We start from the raw sequence: 19,566 nt of genomic DNA on the forward strand, positions 1-19,566 counted from the left end.
CTCAAAACCTACTCAGTGTTGGTGCATAGCATGGAACTTGGACTTCGATCAGGACTGATAAGTGTCCTCTTCAGGTAGCGAGGGAGTTATATCTGTAATAATATTAGAACAACAGTGGTTATACTGGGAGTAAATAAGTATTATATGATGTTAAAGTGAGTTAACATGCCCATAGGCAGAGCCAGAACAAGGACTATAGAAGCATGGTTATCCTGATCTCCCCCTGGTCACACCCATCCCACATAGCATTATAATCAGACACCCAAAAGAAAAAAAGTTTTAAAATATGTTTTATCCAATCAATTGCTTTCGATATTATGTCGATTAATCCCAAAATGAAGGCAAACTGGTGTTTTGAAGCATTTATTTTCTTGGCCCAAAAGTGATGAAACTTAAAAAAAAGTCTACTAAATCTATACTGGCACGTTGCCATCTAAATGCACGTGGTGTGCTCATTCCCCCCAGTGCTGCCTGGTCAACATGGCACGTGCCCTAAAAAGGTAAACAGCAGTTTTATTCAGCAGCAGAGCAGACTTCACTTCAGTCATGTTAATAACCTGTCTAATACCTGCTCATCCACCTGCACACTGACAGGATATCCTCACCATAATGAGCTACATCTTCTTAAAAACCTGTATTGTTGAGTTTAAGCAGCCAGAAGTTGTAAGCATGCTTTCCAGCTCTAACGCTAAGCCCCGCCCCCCTGTGGCTCCTACGCGTTGTGATTGGTCCGCCGCGCTCCCGCGTCATCACACACGCACCGCAGCAGAGCTACTGTAGAGCCGCAGCCCGGAAACAAGAGAGCAGCCTGGTGTAGCAGCGGAGCTAGCCACCTCCATGTGTGCGCTGTCACAAGGTTGAAGCGTCTGCGGAACCGACCTCAGAGTGCGCCTTTGTCTCCTACATACAGCTGAATGGCGGGCACCGACGCGGACATGGCGACATCCAGCCCCTGTGTTGTGGTAAGTGTCTGCCCCCCCCCACCAAACCAGCAGCATGTATAGACTGTGTTTCCTACGCAGCGTCAGCGTGGCCTGTCTGCGGCACACATCACATACACGCGCTCCGCACACATTGCGTAAATGACGCACGGGACGCTTTTTTGGGTGCCACATCCAAACATTTTTTTGTGGGTCCGACAGCAAATTGCAGGTTTTTTAAATTTTTTTTATTTGTGTTACATAACTGCAGCCAGAAGGCAAGAAACGCACGAGATACAAGCAAGGGGGCGTGTTTAAAAGCTCCTCTTGAGAGTGTCAGGAACGGTGCATAGATGATGGTGTGTGTAAAGCATCATTTGCATAAAATACAATAGCAGATTGGCTTTATACGTATGTCAAAACATTACTTTAAAATCACTGTGAGAGCGCACAGGGTAGAGTTCTGAATATAATGCACACACATGATACAGGTTATAAATGTCCTCAAAGGATAAGATGCTTTCTAGTGTGTTACCAAAAGTTTGGTGTCTTTACATTAGTCATTTTTACATTACAGTCATTTTTACATTACAGTCATTTAGCAGCAATTTTATCCAAAGCGACTTACAATAAGTGTATTCAACATAGGTATTCAAGAGAACTACTAGTCACCAGAAGTCATAAGTGCATCTCCTTTCTTAAACAAGCATCTAAGAGCATAAACCAGAGCAAAAGTATAGTGCAGAGGCGAAAACAATAAGTGAAACAAACTAATACGAATACAATAAGTGAAACAAACTAATACGAATACAATAAGTGCAACGAACTAATACGAATACAATAAGTGCTAAGCCCTTTAAGCTTAATTCGGAACTAAAATAGGTGTTAAATAGTGCTAGAAAAAGAGCCGTTTGATTGTGTTCAGTGTTTTTTTTTGTTTCTGGAAAGAAAATGGAAATGTATGATTTACAGCACAAGAGGCAGTTTTGCAACACATCCACTATGACCTGGGCTGGAATTAGTAAATAAGTAATGCGCTTTGCTTTCCAGGACATTTCCAGCATTTTGAAGCCAGTGTTTTAATGTCATGATGGCTGACCCACTCGACGACACTGGAATGAGTTTGCTAAAGCAACATCAAAAAAGGAAGGGCAAGATCCTGTCTCCTGTGTTACATTTGAAATCCCATTATCTGCAAAGTGCAGTGTTGCCAAACATGGACTTTGCCTGCTAGAAGTTCAGGGAGGCCCCTTCCATGGTTTTTTAGTGTTTGACTTTCTTCATTGAATAACAGATAGCTAGCTCACGTCCAACAGTGGAAAACACTCCTTCAGCTCATGTTACCACGAGGACATCTGCTCGGTATCAGTCATTATTTTGGAGTTGAAAGGGTGTAGCCCAAACAGATGGGCATGTTTTTTTCATTTTCCCACAAGGGGAAATGCTTTTCTCTGATTCAACCAGATGTGATGTGAGGACGGGGGCTTCGGATCCAGCGTTTAGGAGAGCGATGACAATTTGTCAACTTAGAAGAACCCAGACTCTGCATCGGTATAAATACTGTCAGTGCGCTCTTGGTCTTTACCATCATTCCCACAGCACCTCGGGCTCTGCGCCGGCTTCCCAGCTGTCACATGATACCAGTTATGTAGTCTGGGTTCATGTGGCAGGCAGTTTGAGAATCTACACTTAGTATTTACAACCACTGTTGCTCGTTAAGCTTTACAGAATAAAGCATTGTTCTCAGAGTGTGTGTTTTGTGGCAGAAGACGGTAGAGACAGTAAAATATATGAAGAGGGAGTCAGTGGGAAAGTTAGACCCTCATTGACCTCATCCCCTTAGATGAATGTTCCGTGTTAGGTAATACCCCTGAGATTATTATTTTTTTAATCCCTTTTGTGTCGTGTTTTCTTTCAGATCAGTGATGATGAGCAGGGGTATGACCTGGACCTCTTCTGCATACCAAAGCACTATGCCACTGACCTGGATAGGGTCTACATCCCACATGGACTCATCTTGGACAGGTAAGAGGCCACATTTTTAGCAGCTTGGAGTTGAATAGTGAAAATTGAAGGATATTGTTGGGGTCAACTAAAACTAGCGCAATATTATATAAATACGGTGATATTACGCTAGATACCGTCTTATACTTTGCCTTCGATAACGTGGCATAAGCGTTGTCTTTCCTTGGTTGTAAAGGGTTCCTTCACAGTAAAGTGATGTAATGTTCGGATCTTTCCTGACAAAGCTGTTCTATTATTTGCCTTTCTCCACTTAGTCGTTGTACCCATATTACAGATGATTATTTCTCAAAAATCTCATTGTGTCAATATGTTGTTTAAAGCACCAATTATTTCGAGTTAATTAGTAAAAAGTATCTCCACATTGCTGAGCACTAACTTAAAGGTGGGTTGTCTCAATGATTGGCTGTAAACCCACTGAACATTAAACAAAGTCAGAAACCGATTCAAATTTGAAGTAATCATATTTTATCCAGTGGCTTGAAAAAAAATACTATTTGCCAAAAAGTTTGTACTGCAGTGGAAGTATTTTATTGTAATACTTGGGAGTGCTTTAGATGATGAAAACCGTGCCTGCTGACACAAACAAAAAGGAACTACTGCTGACTGCAGCAGAAAACTGAGCTGACCATCCTTTCTCTCTCTCTCTCTCTCTCTCTCTCTCTCCTCCCTCTCTCCCCTCTCCTCTCCCCCCTCCCTCCCTCCCCCCTCCCACGTGACCCCAGGACAGAGAGACTGGCCAGAGAGATAATGAAGGAAATGGGGGGGCACCACATCGTGGCCCTGTGTGTTCTCAAAGGAGGCTACAAGTTCTTTGCAGACCTTCTAGATTACATCAAGGCCCTGAACAGGAACAGTGACCGCTCTATCCCAATGACCGTGGACTTCATCCGCCTCAAGAGCTACTGTGTAAATATATATATCAGCTGTTCTTATTTGTATTCACATGTCTCACTTTTGATGTGCTGCAATAAAGCAGTTTCTTTGTATTCTGTGTTGTTAGGATGCTCAAAGTTACCCTGTGGCCATAAAAAACAGTACGGAGCAATGCTTTTATAAGGGTTAGGGTTATGTCTGTGTCCATTACACTTTGTCACATGTTATTTCCAGTAAAACGACTACTTTTCCACCTCCACCAGTCCTTAAAAGTTCTTCCACTCAAAATGTGCATAAAACAGCCCACTATTTAACATTTCCTAGTAACAAACATAATCAGTTTAGGTGAGAAACACTGAATGTAAATTTGTACATTTTGATGCATAGCGTAATATATAATATAACATGCAATAAGCTACAGTAAGTTTTTTTTTTTTTAGTTTTTTTCAAATCAAGCTCCATATTGTCCAGTTTGTTCTTTGATACACTTTCTTCACCTGTACACTATATAATATGAAGTCTAACATGTCCACTTAATTCTTATCCTCCCAGAACGACCAGTCAACAGGAGAAATCAAAGTGATCGGTGGAGATGACCTGTCTACATTGACAGGAAAGGTAAGAAATATGGAAGGCAGCATGATCATGACTAAAACATTGAGATACATTTTTGTAATAATAATTGTGACTTAAAATTAAATGAACTTGAAATGAGAAACCCATCTTCCTCCTCCTGTTGTCCATCATATCGTTTCTCGCTGTACGTTGCCATCATTTTCAACATGAATAGGCATTTAAAATGTCCTGCTTATTATTAGTTGATATATAGTTTTGCAAACAAGTGTGTGGATCAGGATTATGGGAAAGTCAAGGTGGGGATTAATATTGGAAATTCTTTATTAGGAAAAACCCCTTGAGATGTACCAACTCGTTTTCAAGGGGGTCTTCAACGTACACAATACAAAACATTTAACAAGACAAAGAAAACTAGAAAGATAATGATGAATATTGTGCTACACTTGAGCAAACCCATTGCTTTCATGTAATGTTCCAGAGACTCGTGTCACATTCCTCTTCAGTTTATTTGCACACTAAAATGAAATGAATCCAGACCACTGGTTCTCACTAATGTGATGGTTCTTTTCTTTTTACACAGAACGTCTTGATCGTGGAGGTACGTACAGAGTGTTTTTCTGCTTTAGTAAAGTGAACAGCTTTCTATTCCAAGACTAATGCAATGTTCTCTCATGCTGTGTTTAAAGGATATTATTGACACAGGGAAGACAATGAAGACGTTATTGCAGCTCCTCAAACAGTTCAATCCCAAAATGGTTAAAGTAGCAAGGTAATCTGAGCACACATAACTCTTTATCTTGTGGAATCATGTGATGGTGATAATGAACACAGTGTTTTTCTGGCTGTTTCATAATAGACTGTGGTTGTTTTCACTAAAAGGCTATCTCAGAAGGTTTCTTATATTACATAGCAGTATTATGATCAGCTTTTTTTCTGTCCCCAGTCTGTTGGTGAAGAGAACACCAAGAAGCGTTGGCTACCGACCCGACTGTAAGTTCAAGACTTCTTTAGACTACTTGTGAAATGTATAGTTAGTGCAATGTACTGTATCTGTGATTTTGAATGAGGCTTAGCATACCTTCATTTCACTACAAAGACCAGTAGCTGATTTATTCGCCCGTTTCTTTCAGTTGTAGGATTCGAGGTGCCTGACAAATTTGTGGTGGGATATGCGCTAGACTACAACGAGTACTTTAGGGATCTAAATGTAAGTATTTGAGATGGATGAAGAAACGTAATGTAATGTTTTGTTTTCATGCTTATCAGAGTTTGTGTAAACAGTTTGTACCTGTATGTTAATGCAATAGCACTCATTGATCCTTCTCTGTTTCAGCATATCTGCGTCATTAGTGAATCAGGAAAGGAGAAATACAAGGCATGATGAGCACCTCGTAATGGTATCTAATGTATGGTTATATCTTCCCCTTTTGCTGTCCATTTTATATTTTATCGCTTCATATTTGTGTCGTAAAAATACCTGGCCTTCTCAGGGTCTCTGAGGACACACCGCTGGAGTGATGACTCTGTTTAGCAAACACACACACACACACACACACACACACACACACACACACACACACACACACACACACACACACACACACACACACTAGATTCAACCTTTGAGAAAATTGATTGACTTAGATAGAACCACGTCTTGGTGAAACAGCATGGAGCTGAGCTTCACCTGAAATTCGTATAATGTGTCTCTGCCGCCACACTGATTCATTCTTTCTTTTCTTTAAACGATGATGTCATTTATTCAAAGCAACTCTGCTAGCTTTAAGGACAATATCACAGTTGTTGTGCCACATTGATTTGACAACCTCTTATGAAATGAAATATTTTATTGTAATTCTACTTTTACCTTGAACTATCAATAGCTGTTTAATTGTCACTCTTAAAGATGATGTTACATTTTCTTGACATCTGTATGTGTATTTTGGGATAAAACACATTTCTGTGCTCCTGTGGTGTGTCGTAAGATTTTCTTAAGATAGATTGTGTTGAAAAGCAAAGCAAAGCAAATGTTGGCTGCTGTTCCTCATTAAACACATAGATAATAAGATGAAGATGAAATATACTCTTATTTATGAGTATTTATGAGTATTTGTCTTTTATGTTGAACAAAGAAATTGGATGCATGAATACTTTGTTTACACATAAATGTTGCTTATGCTGGAAAATATGTATAGTGTCCAGATATGTACATTTTCTATTGATACTTAAACTAAAGTTGAAATACAAATCACATTTGAAATGCTTAATCTGTATTTAACTGTCATTGAATCAGAAACCATTTAAATAGCTGTTTTTGTCTTTCCATTTCTACTCTATAAAACGCCCTCATCTGATGATGCCATCACTGTAAACCAGTGTTGACTGAATTTTGCAATACCAGCCATTAAATGTTCACATGCTTCCTCTGACTATTGGTTTTCAGTACATGCTTTGTATACAATATAACACCAAATACTTGGAACATTGAAATTATTTGTGGCCAGTCAATATAGGAAATACTTGTTAATGAAGTAGAGTTGGAGAAAAGATAAATTACCTTCCCCCCCCCAAGAAAAAATATTTAGTGATTTAGGTATTTTAGTTTATTTCTAGGAGCTGACAGAACTCGGACTTTCTAGTATCAAAGGTTTTACAGTTGAATGAAAGAAATACATGCTCAACGCCCTTTCACTTTTGAGCAAATTACAAAGGATATTTTCCTCCCGCTTTTCATGTGTCCAAATAGCAAGATTATTTGAGATTGTTGTCTAATTAATTTTTGGGCTATTTTACACTGATAGAGCCTGGATGCTTTGCAATTTAAGAAAACTTGAAAATGAGAATACCATTTTTTTATTGATCATCTTTTTTTACGTTATTAATGAAAACACCAAACATGTACTGGTCAATGATTGATAAATGCTTACATGTGCGTGTTTTAATCTGATTCATATTCAATGAATACTTGCTGGCTGCTGGTCACACTTAACACTGGCTCTGTCAGTTCAGACATTTACTACTGTAAATAGTCTTGAGTAGATTTAACGGGGAAAAAATACAGTACCAGTCAAACCTTCTCATTCAACTACTTTGAAGAGTCTAAAATATAAAACATATTCTGGTTTGTTGAGCATTTGTTTGTTTGCCACATAATTCATAGTTTGGATGTCTTCAATATTAATCTACAATGTAGAAAAAAATAAAAATAAAGAAAAACCATTGAATGAGAAGGTGTGTCCAAACTTTTGACTGGTATATATATATATATATATATATAAGTAAAAATATTATATATATATTATATATATACATATATATATATATATAATATATTATATGTATATATTATATATATATATATATATATATATATATATATATATATATATATATATTTGAAAAAAGTCTCAAACCCAGGTACAAACATTTGTCAAGCTCCTCGTGTGATGAAACACTAGAGGTGGAGAGAATGGAAAAGTTTATTCATGACCCAAAGGACGCCGTTCTCCACATCCCGCCCGAGCGTTCCGGCAAATGAGGCCTTCTCATTGGCTGACGCTAAAAGGGGCGTGGCGTGTGCGGCTAGCGGCTAACACCTAGCTCCTGTGTGATCACCTAGCACCGGGCTCATTCTCGGCGGCGCCCTGCAGAAACGAAACATGCTATTGAGGAGCGAGTGATATTAGCAACAGACAGGGTTTAGTTGACTTCTTTGAGCATTAGAACAGCTAACGAGTTGACCGTGCCCCGGCCTCTCTGTGGACATAGCATTGTGGCTATCGGCGGTAATGCTAACGTAGCGAGTTAGCCTAGCGGGCTAGGTAGCTGGGCTGTTAGCTGCGGAGGGAACTAGCTAGCGGGGAGCACAGCGCTGGTTTACATTAGCTACATGCTAGACTCTCAGTATGGGACTCACTGGACACCAGCGTCGTTAGGCTCACGTTAACGTCATCCACGTAAGAGCAAGCAGCTAGCATGCTAGCTTAGCACAGCAGCGTCCCAGTCGTCGCCGTGCAGGCTGAGCAGGTCGGTAGCTAGCCAGCTAGCTAGCATGTTACCAGGCATTGTGCGGTATGTAGCCACGGCATGCTAACCATACAGCACCAGAGTGTGTGACCGGTCATAACGTTTGATTGACCACACAGACGGGGTATGAACCAGTTAAGGGAAGGCGTGTTTGAGAGTAGCAGCCGGGGTTAGTGTGCTCCAGCGGGGGGGTCGGACACGACAGGGGCCTTGGTTCCGTCTGAGTGATGATGTTTGTTCACAATGTGTAAAGTCAGCAAAGTCTGGAGAGCAACAATGTGACACAGCTGAGCAGGTTGGCCATTTTAAGTTGATGAATTGGTGGCGGGCAGCGTCAGCTAGCAACATGAACAATTCAGAAGTCCTGCCACAAGAGAAGATGGAGCTGGATCTGGAAATCCCATCTTCTCTTGTGCACACCGATGGACACTTGAGGCGATCCAACAGTGCACCCATGATAAATGGCTTAAGGTTTCTACAATAACACTGCACACTGTTTCAGTGGATGTGTTTGTCCCTTTTGCACACACAATGAAGTGACTGCAGTGACCTTTTACTGAGGAGACACATGGGTGGTCTTGTGTATTTGTCGTTTCAGTGATAACTCCCAAGTGTTCCAGAGAGAGGTTCTGCGGAGCCGGAGAAATAGCACTACAGTTGTCAACAGGCCGAACATGGTACACAAGACTTTAGCAAACACGCGTTCACTCAATGTGTGTCTGAATGATCCTGCTTTGAATGTTGTCTTATCCACGCTCCATCCTTGTTCGCAGGTCCCTTCATCGCCTATTCGAGTCCCAAGCACCAGACTTCACCAGATAAAACAAGTAAGAAAGGGAAGTGTTCTTTTCATGTTTTAGAGGGAGCATGTCAGACCACTGTCTCCCTCTCAAGCCATAGGGAGTGATGGTGTCTTAACAAACATGCTAGAGTAACACTTTGGGGAGTCCACAGGGCCATCGATCTTAAAGCGTTGATCACTTGGTAGTATAGGACTCCAACAGATAAAATGGCTGCTCTGATTTAGTCCCCCGGCTGAACTAAATGTCCACAACTGAATTAGAAAACAGTTTAGTTTGAGCTTTTGAGATTAGATGAAGGCTGTGCTTTTTGAGTAAGAATTATGTCTTACTGCAATGGTGTGCGATAGGATAATGTCTATTTATACATTAAATATCTGTTTGAAGAATAGCTAAGATGATTTATTAATCTAAACCTTGTAACCATTAACCCTCTGGTGTGTTCTTGCAGGAGGAGGGTGTAGATGTGATGAACAGAGAAACGGCTCATGAGCGGTAAGCAGTGTGTTTATGAATGCAGTTGGTGGATAAAGAGATTTGTTTGAATTATTACTTTTCTGTAGTAAAAATTCTGTTTTACATGCGTTTATTCCTTTTTTGTTTTCACACAGGGAGGTTCAAGCCGCCATGCAAATCAGCCAGTCCTGGGAAGAAAGTCTCAGTCTGGTAAAGATGGACTCTTCATTAAAGCTTGTCCAGTCCCCCCCCCCCCCTTCCACCAGTGTTGTTGATTTGTGCTGTTGTTTTGAAACCTTGAGAGCCCGCTCTGTTTTGCCTTCCCTCTGCATGTTTTTGGCCCCGAGCCATGGTTGGCCACTCCATCATTGTAGAGAGTGGACAAGTACAAACATGCTAGAATAACATTGAAACATTTGGAGTTAACAGGGCCACCAGTCTTTCAAGGTCAGGCTGAGTTGGTAGTATAATACTCCGACACTCTTTTTGAATGCTTTTCATGTCCTCACTATGTAGTTCTGTATAGATATGATGTAAGACGACATAGCCACCCATGTGTTTGGTTCTTGTGTGTTCTCAGAGTGACAATGATTTGGAGAAGTCGGCATCTTCGTCTCCAAAGCGCGTCGACTTTGTTCCTGTGTCGCCTGCACCATCTCCAACCAGAGGGATAGGAAAAAAGGTACGTCTGACCTCAGTATGGTTCCACATAACCTGATTAGACCGTTAACGACCAGATGAAGGAAGCGGTTGAACCATTTTCATGGTTTGCGGTCACTTGATTCTCCTAACAACTTTCAATCACAGTAATGAATGGAAGTCTGTGTGGCAGCCTGCAGGAAGCAATTCATTGGCAGAAGAAAAACACAAATATTTGTTCCATTTGAGAATTTTCTTTTTTTGGGGGTAAAATAAAAAAAAAAAAACTGTTACTTGGTTGCATTTGATTTATTTATTTTTTCTGGGAGGGAAAATATTGTTAAATAGGTTTTTCCTTTTAGATATACTAACACGATAGGAACAATAATCAGAGTACTTTCTTTATTCATTTCTTGCAAGCAGCAATGTTTCTCTCCGTCACTACAAATCCTTGTGAGCAGCAATGGCTTATCACCCAGCCCAATACCCAGCCCAACGCGACGCTTCAGGTGAGCAACAAGTCCCAGCTGCACTTAGTAACCTCGTAAGGTACTGCTGTTACTCTGGACTTTCTCTAAATAAAAGTCTATTTGTAACTGTTGATGGGGAATGATTGGGGCTTAATTTAACAATATACAGTGTATATATTAAAAAAGTGTATTTTCGGTTCTCCTTAGCCGACGGAGTCAAAGCCCAATCAACTGCATCAGAGCCAGCATACTTGGGCCAATGAAACGCAAAGGTACGGTACCAGACAAAGCTTCACTAGAGGCTTCGGGTTGTTTTTCCTTTATAACATTTGAATGCCACCAAAAGAGCCACTTCATTTATGGATGAAAAGGATCTGTTGTCGACTCAAGCTAGTATAAAATTAGATTAAAGGAAATAGAATAATGTAGATTGAGTTTTCTCTATGCAGAGAATCAGTACATTGCAGCCAATTTGAAAGACATTCAAAATCCAGCTTGATGTATGACGATGAAGTTCTTCAAGCCCTAAACCCATGTTATCTCTTTTACTGTGGTTGAACAGTTAATACATAGTTAATCAAATATGTTTTTCTCATTTAGTGTTTTTCTTGGACTTTATTATAGTTCAATTGATTCTCTTTCTGGTTTGATCACTTTAAATCTATATTTCTTAAATGTAACTATTGGAGACTGCAGTGGCTGTCTGGTCATTTAATGGACTGTTAAAATCTGTAATTTACACTATCTCAGATAATGATTGAAATAAAACACTTTCATTCAACTATACCTTTTTTTTTTTGGAGCGAATTTCTAAATGTCCGGGTGCCTTTACTCTGCAGGTGAGATGGAGACAGAGAGTCAACCAAAGAGGCTCTTCCAGGGCACCACCACCATGCTGTCCTCTGATGTCTCCCACATCTCAGAGCTCCGTTCCTGGTAAGACTTATTACTTAGTCATGTTATGATGATCTGTACGAAAAAAAAATGTAACAAACTAATTTAGTCTTCAGGTTATTACTTGAATAGATTGTGGAGTGTGTTGCAGTATGCTTTCTATTCATATTCATTCCTTTTTTTAAAGTAATATTTAAATTTCAAAAGGGTGAAGATGTTACAGTAATGGAATAAAATGTGAGATTTTCATCAGCTCTCTCCTTTCAGCCACTCTCCAGAGTTGCTGGATGGCAGCCTCAGCAGCGTCGGATCCTCCACAGACTCACCAGGCAAAATGGAGGGAGTGTCGCCTTCATCGTCCAGCAACTCGCCCTTCGCTTCCCTCCAGGATTTGTCCCCAAAGTGAGCATGTCTTAGCAAGAGACGATGTAAAGGACTGGCGCCAAAAAAAAAAGCCCTTCTCTAGGAACAAAGTTTCTGTCTCGACCCTCCCATCTCACCATCGCCTAGATTTAGTGGAAACGTTCCATGTTTGTGTCTGAGCGGCTGTTTTCACGGCTCCATTTTGGAGGGTCTAGGTATGTTTGAATTAAGGGAACGAAAGCCATGGATGAGTTTTTAGGGTGGAAGACGCAAGCCTAGCGTTACTAGGAATGACTGAAGACACTGTGAGCACCAGCTGCTAGTAGAGGATCTTGGATGGTGCTTGGCTTCATAGTGATATTGTGTTCATAAGTGGCTATGCTTTTGTCAGACCAGTTCCCGTCACTGGAGAGAGACATTGAGCACTGGACATAAACAAAAAAAAAAAAAAAAAAAAGACTATTTGGATGTGTACATTTTGCCTGTTTTGTGCTGGAAAACCTTGGTCCACAGGCCTTTTTTGTATGGACACAGTCTGCAGATTTTGTAAGAAAATATTTAACTTATTGTTTTCCTGATCTGTTTGTAATTATGTACATATTCCCGTGTCAGATGTCGTACATAGTTTTAAGTTTGTGACTGGCTGTGAGGTGAATGTGCGCACAGGTCTTCAACAGCAGAAGTTTTCTTTGTAAAGGAACAAACTACTTTTGGGGTACACCTATGGATATGTCCTTACTGTTTAACTGTAAGAGGTTGTTTTTTCAGCAGATTTTTCTTCATATTTTTTACAATATGGGCGATTAACTGTTGGGATTTTTTTGTCAGTTTGGCTTTCCCTACGCCTAGTATGAGCGATGAATGCACCTGCAGTTGATCTTTAAAAGGAAGAGAAAAAAAAGATGGTCTTCACTGTTGTGCTCTCAACACTAAAGGTTCCTCTGTATCCTGTGTTTTTGTCAGGAGGTTTTTGTAGATAAGCAGAGTATAGAAATGATTTTCTTTCTACTGGGGGGAATGTTCTTATTTATGAAAGAAGTTTATTATAAGAATTGGAAGGCGGATAGATTTCTAACCATTTGTGTTGTCGTTTACAGCTAATCAGCACAAACAAAATGGCACCGTCACATTGTGAGTGAAGAGACTGTTGTGGTTACTCTTATTCAAATAGCTTTTTGCACAGGATACACAATCCTGTGACGTTTCAGCCCATGTGTAGGTAGGGCAGAAGTGAAACTTAACTTTGTTGTAAAACATGATCCAAGAATGCAGTATTTTAGAGGTAAAGAGTACTGCAATTTTTTTATTTTTTTTTGAGGTTTTGTCGCTGAATTTGCTTTCAGCTGTCAAGTTCCCAGTGTCCATATCCCCTGTGTAACTTAAACATACGAACCCTTTCATGGCTCTGTAGCCTTTAATGTGTATGTAAAAAAAGAAAGAAAGAAATTGCGCCCTTTTTAACTTAAAAGTGTGGCTGCAACTATTTTTATTTTTTAAGTGAGTGTCTTTTGCCTTGATGCATATCAGAAAATGGGAAATGCAGTCAGCTTGCCCTGCTGTCAAAATGAAATTTGATATTTTCTGTCGTCTCATGAAGTGTTCAGGGCATGAATTCCGCAAATATTCTTATACTGTGTGACTGCAATGGAAAGGCTGTAATCTGCCAAGCTGGCTCACAACTTGGCTGTGCTTGTGTCTTTTTGTGATTGCAATCGTAGCGGACGTCAGGACTAAATAAATTATTTCTTTATAAGGAGTGAGGCTGTTTTTGATTATTCCAAGAGGAACTTTTCTGGTCTTGAGCACTAAAATGCACAATGTAAAATGTAGGACAGTGACATTCCTAAACCTCATTTGCTGCTCATAAACCAGATGGTAAACATACAGTCCCATCATTACAAAGCTAACAGAGGCCTTATTCTGAAGCTAGGTGCGCTACACCCTCCTGACCCAACCTTAGTAACAAGATAACTAAACTATACATTTTATACTAGACAGCCGTTTTGAGACTTTATTAAACATTTGATGGAGCATTGATATAGCACTGCGAACAAACCACTGTCTTCACAAAAAGGTCTTTGCTTTGGTGACATGTAAAAGTATCTTTAAAAACTCAACCAGATTAAGCATCCACACATGCAAATAACTGCATTTAGTCCTCTGCGTCTGTACTAAAAACGCTTTAAAACATCAATATAATGATGGTTACAGGTAAATACCATAACAAAAGTTTAATGGCTTTATATACACATGTATAATGTTTGCGTGTCGATTCCTTCACACTCGAGCTAATCATAGTCTGATGCATAATGGCGATAGAAATACGGACACGGGTAGTATGAGGTCAAACAACACTTTATATGGCCTCGTGTTTCTCCACAGGCCCCGCTCAGGGACGGCTCCTCTCGCTCTACCTCTCCTTTGGACCTATACACTGGAGGTCTGCCTCAGTTCACCTTTGTGTCAGTTAACGCAAAAACAAAAATACATGGTTTTGAAAACAAGTATAGCATAATGTATGTTGCCAGGGACGGAGCTAACTGAGTAAGTACCACGTCCCCCCTGCTGTCCACTGCACTCGTAGTAGCGTAGCAGAGCCTCCGGTGTGAGGATGTTCTTTGTCTTTAGATCATTTTTTTCTACTCTTCCCAGCTCACAGCACGTCATGTGCGTAGGATGACCATTGTAAGAAGACCTAAAATATGGGCAACAAAAAAGACAGTCTAGTTAACATTTAACTTTTTTTTTTTTTTTTTTTTTTTTTAAAACAGCACTTCGTTTTTATATTTTGCTTACCGAGAACATAAGCAGCTACAAGTTTCTTGTTAACACTTAAGTGGAGGTAGAGAGGCACAGTAGAGTCTTGCTCCCCCAGGGTCGGGAGCATCAGGGCAGCCATACACACCAGCCCAAGCAGCACCGTCAGCAGGCTGGGGCCCCCAGCAACAGGACGGCTCTCTGTAAGGCCCACGCACATGCACATAAACCCAGTGGTTAACAAGCAATTTAATGGATGTAAACAAATCCCATGAGACGACCACAATCCAAAACGTGTTAGTGTGTAATACTTTCCGTGGCTCTTGGCCACATAGCACATTGGCTACTACTGAAGACACGAATCTGTGATAATGGGATTGGCTCAAAATAAACTACAGCGATCGTCATGGTAATGAAGCACCGATGTGCTTTTAATAGATATTGGACAAAAATACACACAGATCAGGCTTTGGATACACAAACAGTACATGTTTGTAAGATCAATTCATTGTTGGATGCTCCTTTCACCAGATGCTTTGATAATACAAGATTTAATGCAAATCACCAGAAGATCCTTTAACACATTTAATAGCAAAGAGTTTTGGTCAGCGGGAAGAAGCTATAGCTAAAGTGTTTTAGTTAACAACCCACGAAAGGGTTAATGACATTTAAGCTGATGAAATGGTAACTATGTGTGTGTTAGTCTTAACAGGAAACGGGTAAATCATGGTATCAACTATCTTTCTGCAAGATCAAATGTGAAGGGGATTACAATCTTTGTGTTACTATTGTCATACTTTGTTTGTGACGCCAATACCTTTTTTATACTAGCTAAGATAGGCAGATAGGCAGATATGTTCACAGACCACAAACAACTATGTAAAGCACAACAAATATCCAGTTAAAAGTTCCTGAACTTGAGTTTATGAGTCTTTGGCTCCATCTAGTGGTATAACCAGACAACAGTCCTTCATCCTACCTGTCTGAATTGCAGTCTGCTCAAAAAACTCGCTGTCTGCAAACTGCTCTTTGATTCTGCGTTCCTCATCTTGGGGCCGTGGGCTGGGCGGCTCCTGCGAGGCTGAGGGCCGGAGCGTGGCCGACACCTCTTTGCGGCCCAGGGCTTTCCGCTGACTCTGCTCCGACACCTGCAGTCGGAACTTGTCGTACACCCCATAATGGCACGCTCGCACATCTCTGTGTCTGATTACTCTGCGTGGACAAAGAGAGTTTATAAGATGGAGTCCTTGCATGACCAGATGGCAATGTTGGCTGTATAAACAACCGTCTAACTCAAAACTCGCGGTCAAATTTCCCCCAACAAACATAAAGGTTAATAATTAGCAAAGCAATAAACGAGAAAAACGTGGCTGGGAATCCACGAGGAACAACAAGCTAATAGATAAAAAAAAAAATGTAGTTCTATTAGTGCTTTACCAAAAATAATGAGTTGTACACATAAAAACACACTCACATGTCAACACAACACTGTGGCTTGACCGCTCCGGTGGCATCCACCACAGTGTATTTGTTTGGCGCTGTGCACAGCACTGATAAAAGAGAAAGAAAAAAAACACAGAGTATCTGCATTATCTGGTGTTTGGAACAGAAATAGTACAGTGTACATGGAAACCCAAATGGCTTGTGTTTTACCCTGCCAACTGACCTTTAAACTTGAGGGCGAACTCATAGGGGTTGTACAGGGTGAGCACCTGCTTGTGGGACGTCTGCTCATCAGCGTAGAAGATGAGCTCAGTGGGGAACACGAACACGGGAAGGCTTCCTTCCACCAGCTCAGGCTGTCGATGCTGCTGCTGCTGCATTGGCTCCAGCTGAGCTCTTCCCCTTCCCCGTCCACGGCCTGCCTGGGTCCCCCCACCCCTCTCTCCACGAACTATCACGCTGTGTGAACTCCCTTTAGGTGGAAACGCCACTTCCCGCTCTCATCGCCTCAGGGCCAAGAGGTGTTACTGTGAAAAGACACAGGTGATGAATAATAAGAGGCCCTGGCATGCCACTTATTTACATTTTGTGACACCTAATGTCACAAAATTTAAAAATATGTCTCGGCTACATGTCATGAGGATATATTACATTTGTTATTCCATTCAGGTTTCCAGCAGCTGGTGTTCGGAGTTACTTTGCACCTAAATGTTTTGCATGTGACAAATGTAATAAAGCTCATTTAAGTCACTTCCAAGGATTCAACTACAGCCCAACTTATGCTGGACGACTTCTGCAAATACTTACATTAATATTTAAGAGTTTTTAAAATGTAATCACTATAGGCTGTATTAATGGTGCTAATGATAATAAACTATGTAATGCTGACAAAGTTTTAAAAACCACCTCAAATATATAACCAATTCCACCGCACTGGTGTAATAAAAAAATTAAAAAAAGAGTTCACCAGCACTTTAATTTCCCAAGAACACTTAGGAAAACCAACCTGTCAGTGAAGCGGCTTGTGCCCTTCTACCACTGATCTATAGAATGTACTGACATGTTGTATTACAGTATGGTATGCCAACTGTTCAGGAGGAGACAAAACAGCTCTCCAGAGAGTCATAAACACTCCTCAGAGGCAGCAGCATTAAGGACAACACTTCCAGGCTCAGAAACAGTATCTACCCTTGAACCATCCTTTAACTGAACTCCTAAAAATCACACCCTACACCACAGGATTACAGCTGGAATAGCTAAAAAATAAAGAAATGTAACTGTATAACTGCAATGATATATTTATAAAGTGCAATAGTAGCTGGATATGTCACTTATTTATTTTTTTACATGCCACTTGTGTTTATTGATACAGCACTTCTACTACATTTAAAAAAAATCCCTCACCGAGTTACTCTGGAAGGTGCATGTGTGTGTGGTGCGTGAACAGGCATGTGGGGAATGCTAAATGTGCAGTTTTTGCACATCAAATGTCGTTATATACTGTGTGAAATGACAGTAAAGGCCTTCAATTCATCGCAATCATTCCTTGTTACTTAAACAAAAGACAAAGATCCCTATGTGCACAGTTACGCTCAGGAACATTAGCATTAGCCCTAGAGACCGGTAGGTTTCATTCCACTCCAGAGGAGGACAGAATCAACAGTTTGTTGTGTGAGCTCGGTGAAATTGAAAATGAGGTGCACTTTTTGTTTTACTGTCCTGTCTACGAGGACATAAGGGATGTCCTCTTTAGTGAAATGACTTCCATTTATGTTGATTTCTTTTGGCTGGATGACTATGAAAAACTCGAGTTGTGTTTTAGGAAAGGAACCTTCTTTGTAGCAGATTGTATTTGCCAGGCCGGAGGAGAGAGAAGAAAGAATGTTTTGTTTAAGATTGAGCGGTGAAGCAACCGGTTGTTTTGTAATCAAATGTGACCTGATGAGATGTGGAACCACTGCAGCTGTACTGTTGGTGTCTTGTAAACCCATGAGGGTTGGGCACGTTTTGTGCATGACAAGAAAATAAAAAAAATATCTATCTATCTATTGAACAGCATATACTGATTTATCCTATCGATTCGTAAGAACTGTATACTTTACATTACATTACAGTCATTTAGCAGACAGACAATCAGTAGTATATTACATATCATTCACCCATTCACACACTGATGACAGGCTACCATGCAAGGTGTCACCATCAGACTCTGACTAACATTACTTAATTGTTTACTTAACTAAAGCTTGAATGCATGATTATTATGGGTACTGTTGTATATGTTAAGTATGTGGATGTGTGCTCAAGTCAGTCAAGTTCATAGAACTTAATCAGGTTCATTTAAGTTCATCACGGCTAACAGTGGAAGGTAAACTCCATGTGGCCGGTCACATGGCCCGACGTGTTGACATGCTTATGGTAGAGCTCGAAGAACCACTGTCATGGTGTCGCAATACAGCTGCACTCCACGACATGAACTCATAGCGTGTTTTAAAGCGTACTGGTTATACATGTAGCCACTGGGCTACCCACACCTCTGTTAAAACACAATGCTAGAGTCATGACACCTTGTTGTGGTGTTGTGCTAACGCTGCACAGCACTGTTAGCATTAGCTCGCGTTAGCCGGATGCTAGCTGACAACGTTGTCTGCCCGCGGTGTCATTTGAAGAGATAAAACACAGAGTTGTTCCTCAGACAGGACTCAGAGAGAGGCTTTACCTTGTGGTCAGTACGAGGGGATAACGTTGGTGTCGGTGCCTCTGATCCAGCCTGTTGTTGTTCCTCTTCAGCCCTGTTTTTCTTTGTCAACAATATGCTGCAGACCCCGCGGTGCATGCTGGGAGAGCGTGTGCTACGTCACAGCGGGACGTGAAGGCTCCAAGCTGTTTGTCACAACTTCATGAACGCGTATAAACACATAAAAACGTCAGTAATGATTTATTTGAGGAATATTTTTGAAGTATGCACTGACTCACCGGCCATGTTAATCATATAAAGTAGCCCAAAGTGTGTGATTAAATAAAGCTACTGTGGGCCACAGGATAAACTAGATCTAAGTGCATTGGTTTAGTAGGTGTTTGAGGATGGAGGAGGATACTCCTGTTTATCAGGATATTTCACCATGCACACACACAGAGAAAAAGTAAAAGCCTCCACATTTAGGTTGATGTTGAAAATACAACATGCTTTACGGTGCAGCAAATGAAAAAAGAAGCACAATTCAAATTGTTATATGCAAGTCAAGCCTTTAGGGGCAGACAAGGCCTTCCTCTGCAGGCTGGCATTGTGTCTTGGTTTGGGTACTATGACTTTCGACTGACCTT

General features: G+C 40.7%; 3 protein-coding genes and 1 non-coding gene across 4 annotated transcripts; 3 read left to right on the top strand and 1 right to left on the bottom strand.

Moving 5' to 3' along the window:
- The first annotated feature begins 769 nt into the window (after positions 1-769).
- Positions 770-6,823, top strand: hprt1 (hypoxanthine phosphoribosyltransferase 1). Its single transcript, XM_054597054.1, has 9 exons — positions 770-962; positions 2,839-2,945; positions 3,668-3,851; positions 4,371-4,436; positions 4,975-4,992; positions 5,081-5,163; positions 5,338-5,384; positions 5,525-5,601; positions 5,728-6,823. The coding sequence occupies exons 1-9, from the start codon at positions 915-917 to the stop codon at positions 5,773-5,775; spliced, it is 678 nt and encodes a 225-aa protein (XP_054453029.1). The 5' UTR covers positions 770-914; the 3' UTR covers positions 5,776-6,823.
- A 1,151-nt stretch (positions 6,824-7,974) lies between these two features.
- pabir2 (PABIR family member 2) lies at positions 7,975-13,798 on the top strand. Its single transcript, XM_054597431.1, has 10 exons — positions 7,975-8,891; positions 9,019-9,097; positions 9,194-9,247; positions 9,672-9,715; positions 9,832-9,886; positions 10,257-10,358; positions 10,739-10,824; positions 10,993-11,057; positions 11,625-11,721; positions 11,947-13,798. Exons 1-10 carry the CDS (start codon positions 8,734-8,736, stop codon positions 12,083-12,085), a joined length of 879 nt encoding a protein of 292 aa, XP_054453406.1. The 5' UTR covers positions 7,975-8,733; the 3' UTR covers positions 12,086-13,798.
- Positions 10,003-10,159, top strand: LOC129090612 (small nucleolar RNA U109). Its single transcript, XR_008531202.1, has one exon. It is a non-coding gene; the product is annotated as a small nucleolar RNA U109 (small nucleolar RNA).
- Positions 13,799-14,379: 581 nt separating the features above from the next.
- Positions 14,380-19,108, bottom strand: mospd1 (motile sperm domain containing 1). Its single transcript, XM_054597432.1, has 6 exons — positions 18,962-19,108; positions 16,466-16,769; positions 16,274-16,349; positions 15,779-16,011; positions 14,839-15,000; positions 14,380-14,737 (listed from the first exon to the last, which is right to left on the bottom strand). Exons 2-6 carry the CDS (start codon positions 16,620-16,622, stop codon positions 14,706-14,708), a joined length of 660 nt encoding a protein of 219 aa, XP_054453407.1. The 5' UTR covers positions 16,623-16,769; positions 18,962-19,108; the 3' UTR covers positions 14,380-14,705.
- Between the last annotated feature and the right edge of the window lie 458 nt (positions 19,109-19,566).

This window comes from Anoplopoma fimbria, chromosome 4 (assembly GCF_027596085.1).
Source record: "Anoplopoma fimbria isolate UVic2021 breed Golden Eagle Sablefish chromosome 4, Afim_UVic_2022, whole genome shotgun sequence".
NCBI classification, from domain to species: Eukaryota; Metazoa; Chordata; class Actinopteri; order Perciformes; family Anoplopomatidae; genus Anoplopoma; species Anoplopoma fimbria.

Coding starts and splice junctions, on each gene's coding strand:
- mospd1 (XM_054597432.1), bottom strand. CDS start 16,622: ATGCAGCAGCAGCAGCATCGACAGCCTGAGCTGGTGGAAGGAAGCCTT. Junction 16,350..16,465: donor GTTCGCCCTCAAGTTTAAAG/GTCAGTTGGCAG, acceptor CTCTTTTATCAG/TGCTGTGCACAGCGCCAAAC. Junction 16,012..16,273: donor CCACAGTGTTGTGTTGACAT/GTGAGTGTGTTT, acceptor TTGTCCACGCAG/AGTAATCAGACACAGAGATG.
- pabir2 (XM_054597431.1), top strand. CDS start 8,734: ATGAATTGGTGGCGGGCAGCGTCAGCTAGCAACATGAACAATTCAGAA. Junction 9,716..9,831: donor AGAGAAACGGCTCATGAGCG/GTAAGCAGTGTG, acceptor GTTTTCACACAG/GGAGGTTCAAGCCGCCATGC. Junction 11,722..11,946: donor ATCTCAGAGCTCCGTTCCTG/GTAAGACTTATT, acceptor CTCTCCTTTCAG/CCACTCTCCAGAGTTGCTGG.
- hprt1 (XM_054597054.1), top strand. CDS start 915: ATGGCGGGCACCGACGCGGACATGGCGACATCCAGCCCCTGTGTTGTG. Junction 963..2,838: donor CATCCAGCCCCTGTGTTGTG/GTAAGTGTCTGC, acceptor GTTTTCTTTCAG/ATCAGTGATGATGAGCAGGG. Junction 5,164..5,337: donor AAAATGGTTAAAGTAGCAAG/GTAATCTGAGCA, acceptor TTCTGTCCCCAG/TCTGTTGGTGAAGAGAACAC.